Source organism: Nicrophorus vespilloides, unplaced genomic scaffold (genome assembly GCF_001412225.1).
Source record: "Nicrophorus vespilloides isolate i.1.1-1 unplaced genomic scaffold, Nicve_v1.0, whole genome shotgun sequence".
Taxonomy (NCBI): Eukaryota; Metazoa; Arthropoda; class Insecta; order Coleoptera; family Silphidae; genus Nicrophorus; species Nicrophorus vespilloides.
This window is the reverse complement of record NW_017098264.1, coordinates 3,556-7,202: the sequence shown is the minus strand read 5'-3', so window position 1 is coordinate 7,202 and position 3,647 is coordinate 3,556. Positions and strand designations below refer to the sequence as shown.

Sequence of the window (3,647 nt, the reverse complement as noted above, 5' to 3'; positions counted from 1 at the left end):
GTATTGACTCAGCACTTTCGTGCGACACGAAAGCAATTTTCTTGTTTTTTTGCGAAACGATATTATTATTATTTGTCAAGATGGAACTTTTCCATTATAATGGATTGAACTTTCGTTATCTGCATTTTCGTATCGAATTACAGTATTTCATTTAATAAAATATTCAAAGAGTATAGTTTTATGGGTCTATATCGCAAGCCCGACAACCGAAAAACCGTCTATTGAAATCCCGACGTTCGGCTGTATTAAAATCCCAATGCTTGAAATCCCGACAACTTCAAAATCTCCGACAATCAAAATCCCGACTGTACAGGAAAGCTTACCTAAAGTAAACTTTACTACCGACAAATATTGATTCCGCATATATTGTTTATTGCTTCCTTTTTTTTTGCAAAGGAAACGCGGATCGTAAAACGAAGTTTATTTATACCCAAATTTTCCTGCTATTAAAATTACCTTGGACCATGAACAAACAAATAAATAAACAGAGAGGAAGAAATTAAAAAGAAAACATGTCATGTGTCCGTCTCGGAACATAAAGCCTTTTTGGCAGTAAACAGTAAAATTTTCTGGAAAAATGTTTACAGTTTTCATGTGATGTTTATGCAATACTATTTTATGTGTCTTGTATAATTTGAGCAACGTGACTTTAAGAATGTTCTTTTAACAGTGGTTAATTTGTGGACTCGTTTCGTGGGATCATTTTCAACTACTTGATGAAATTGCTTCGACTTATTTTTTTTTTGTTTCAATCGAATCAATTTATTCACTACTTGACGTTAAATAATGCAAACATGTTATTATACAATAATTTAGCTGCTTTTATACAATCATTAAGATACTTAACTTTTGATCTCATTTTATTAATATTATATAACAAAATCTATATTACTCACTTAAATATTCAATAAAATATAAGATAAATTAAATATAAGTAAACTATTACATAATATTAGCTATCTTTTTTTTAAATGGACTTTAAGAAGAATCTAAAGTTTATAAATTTGCAATTGTATGAAAATTTGTTTGCTTGGATATTTTTATTGAAATTCACTGTTAAAAGATTTATATATATATATTTCATTTGAGTTAGATTAAAAAATAAAATTTATTCAATAGAAATTTTGATGAAATTATCTAATTTTACTGAAATATGAAAGTATGAAAAAGCTTCGACTTAATTTTTTTTGTTTCATTCGAATCAATTTATTCACTACTTGACGCTAAATAATGCAAACATGTTATTATACAATAATTTAGCTGCTTTTATACAATCATTAAGATACTTAACTTTTGATCTCACTTTATTAATATTATATAGCAAAATCTATATTACGCACTTAAATATTCAATAAAATATAAGATAAATTAAATATAAGTAAATTATTACATAATATTACATTATTTGCTTAAATTATTTAAGACCAAATAAAATAAAAATTATTTTTTGTTAACATTATAGGTTTTAAGAAGAATCTAAATTTATAAACGGACTTTGAAATTCTATGAAAATTTGTTTGCGTGGATATTATTATTGAAATTCACTGTTAAAAGATTTATATATATTTCATTTGAGTTAAACTAAAAAATAAAATTTATTCAATTGAAATTTTGATGAAATTATCTAATTTTACTGAAATATGAAAATATTAAAAGAAACCTATAATAAATTTTGTCTTTTATGATACAAATAAATTTTAACTGTGTAGTAAATTCAGTGATGAAATTTATGTTGTATTAAGCAAAGTGTGGGTAATGCTCAAGATTACTTGATGGAGTATTACGTTTTTATGTAAGAAGTTGTTTGGTAACATAAGGATTATTTACATAAGCTTGAAGAAAATTTATATTGATATGAACTTTCAACTTGTTTTCATTAAAGAGTAATTGATATGTAATGTATAGCTTTGAAATTATAGCTAATAGTTGTGTAATTTTTGTTGTCAGTTGAGTTTTGTCAGGTAAATGCACCACGTGCTGGCTAAGTCACTTTCATGCTTCGCTAGTGTTTTCGACACTTTTCCTCCCATTTAATTGAAGCAAAACGTATAGAAAAAAAAACGAGAACTTTGGATGGATGGATGTGTGTATTTATAAATAGTTATTGTTTTCGTCTGTGTATGAGCCAAAGTGAGTCTGCTCTCTCCTCAATCCCTGTGCGAAAAGTGGGGCAATTCGGTTTGGCAAATTTAGAATAGTTTGGGGGATCGTCGCCGTTGACGACAACAAAACAGCACCAGGAGAGACGGCGAGGAGAGAGATGGCTGTGGATGTGGATGTGGATGTGGCGACGGAGCCGATGGACCCGAACGGTCCTCACTTTTCTGGATCAGTTTCGCGTTGGACATCCACCAAAGTCGACCCGATTTCATATAGATTAGTTAGTGCGTCTCCTCATCTTTTTCTTCTACACATTAAAAAATATATATATTTATATATACAAAAGACTAGGACAAAACTGTATCCACTGTTTCATGTTTGATAATGTTATTGGATAAGTTTCGTGCGATCTTCGATTGCGCCTACGGACAGACTGTGATACATTCCAATTCATTTCAAGGTATGAGAGTAATCCCAAAGCAAAACTAGACAATCCTAAAACTTTTAAATAAACCATCCCGAAGGCCGAGACACCTATTTTTATATCGCGCTCGAAGATAGGAAGAAACACCAAGGTTGATCACCTGCATCTATGTTTCTTTTTTTTTCTATTTCTATTCTTCACATATTCCTCATCACTTCACTGTTCATACGTTCTAATCTTTGCAAATAGCGCGAATTCAATTTCGCGAAAAGCCATCTCCGATTACACTCATGTCCGGCAATTACCGGAATTAATCAATTAGTCATATTGGAAAATGGTCATTTGCATAGAGCCTCGCAAAACCCCATTAATCCATTAATACAAAAGGGAAGAAAATAATAAACATTGCGAACCCATTTTCAGATGAACGACATTATGTAATTGTATATGACCAATCGCTTTTTATATCTCTAATCATATACAGTGTGAAGACACAAAATTTCAAATTGAAACATTCAATCTATACAGTATACATTTTTCATAAAATATAATACATATCCAATTAATACAGAAATTTTCATTTTTTGTGAACATTTTAATTACAAAAATATTATTACTTAAAACAATAAGATATTAAAAAATAAATGTTGACTAACAAAGTTGTAATATTACATTTTGATACATAAAAAGTAAATTTCTAATTAATTTAACTTATTTCAATTAAGAAAATTAAAATAAATATATAAATTTATATCAATTAAAAGGTAGAAAAAAATTTTGTTTTTTTTTATTACATTATATTAACAGTAATTTCATAATTCTAAATGTTTACTAAAAACGTGACAAAAATTAATTTTAAAAAATAAGAAAATTTTGATTAATTCTCCATTATTAAAATTTAAGAAAATAATCTAAAAAGAAAAAGAAATGTTTACTGCATATAATTTTCATACACTTTAACCCTTACATCCACCTTAAATATTTAGTAGTAATATACAAAATGGTTCTTGGAAACTAATCCACTCAGAATAATTTCGCTACAATTTTATTTCTTTCTCTTTCTTTATTCTCTTATCCAATAATAATTTGTGAAAACTATTTCTAAAAATAGTGTGGATATTTG

At 27.8% G+C, this 3,647-nt stretch overlaps 1 protein-coding gene across 1 annotated transcript in view; it reads left to right on the top strand.

The window, feature by feature from the left end:
• Positions 1-2,308: 2,308 nt before the first annotated feature.
• Positions 2,309-3,647, top strand: part of LOC108562047 (b(0,+)-type amino acid transporter 1-like) — a 4,875-nt gene continuing 3,536 nt past the window's right edge. The window contains exon 1 of the mRNA XM_017920233.1: positions 2,309-2,560. Coding sequence (XP_017775722.1) covers positions 2,485-2,560 — 76 coding nt within the window. The 5' untranslated portion in view covers positions 2,309-2,484. The remainder of the gene's footprint in view (positions 2,561-3,647) is intronic.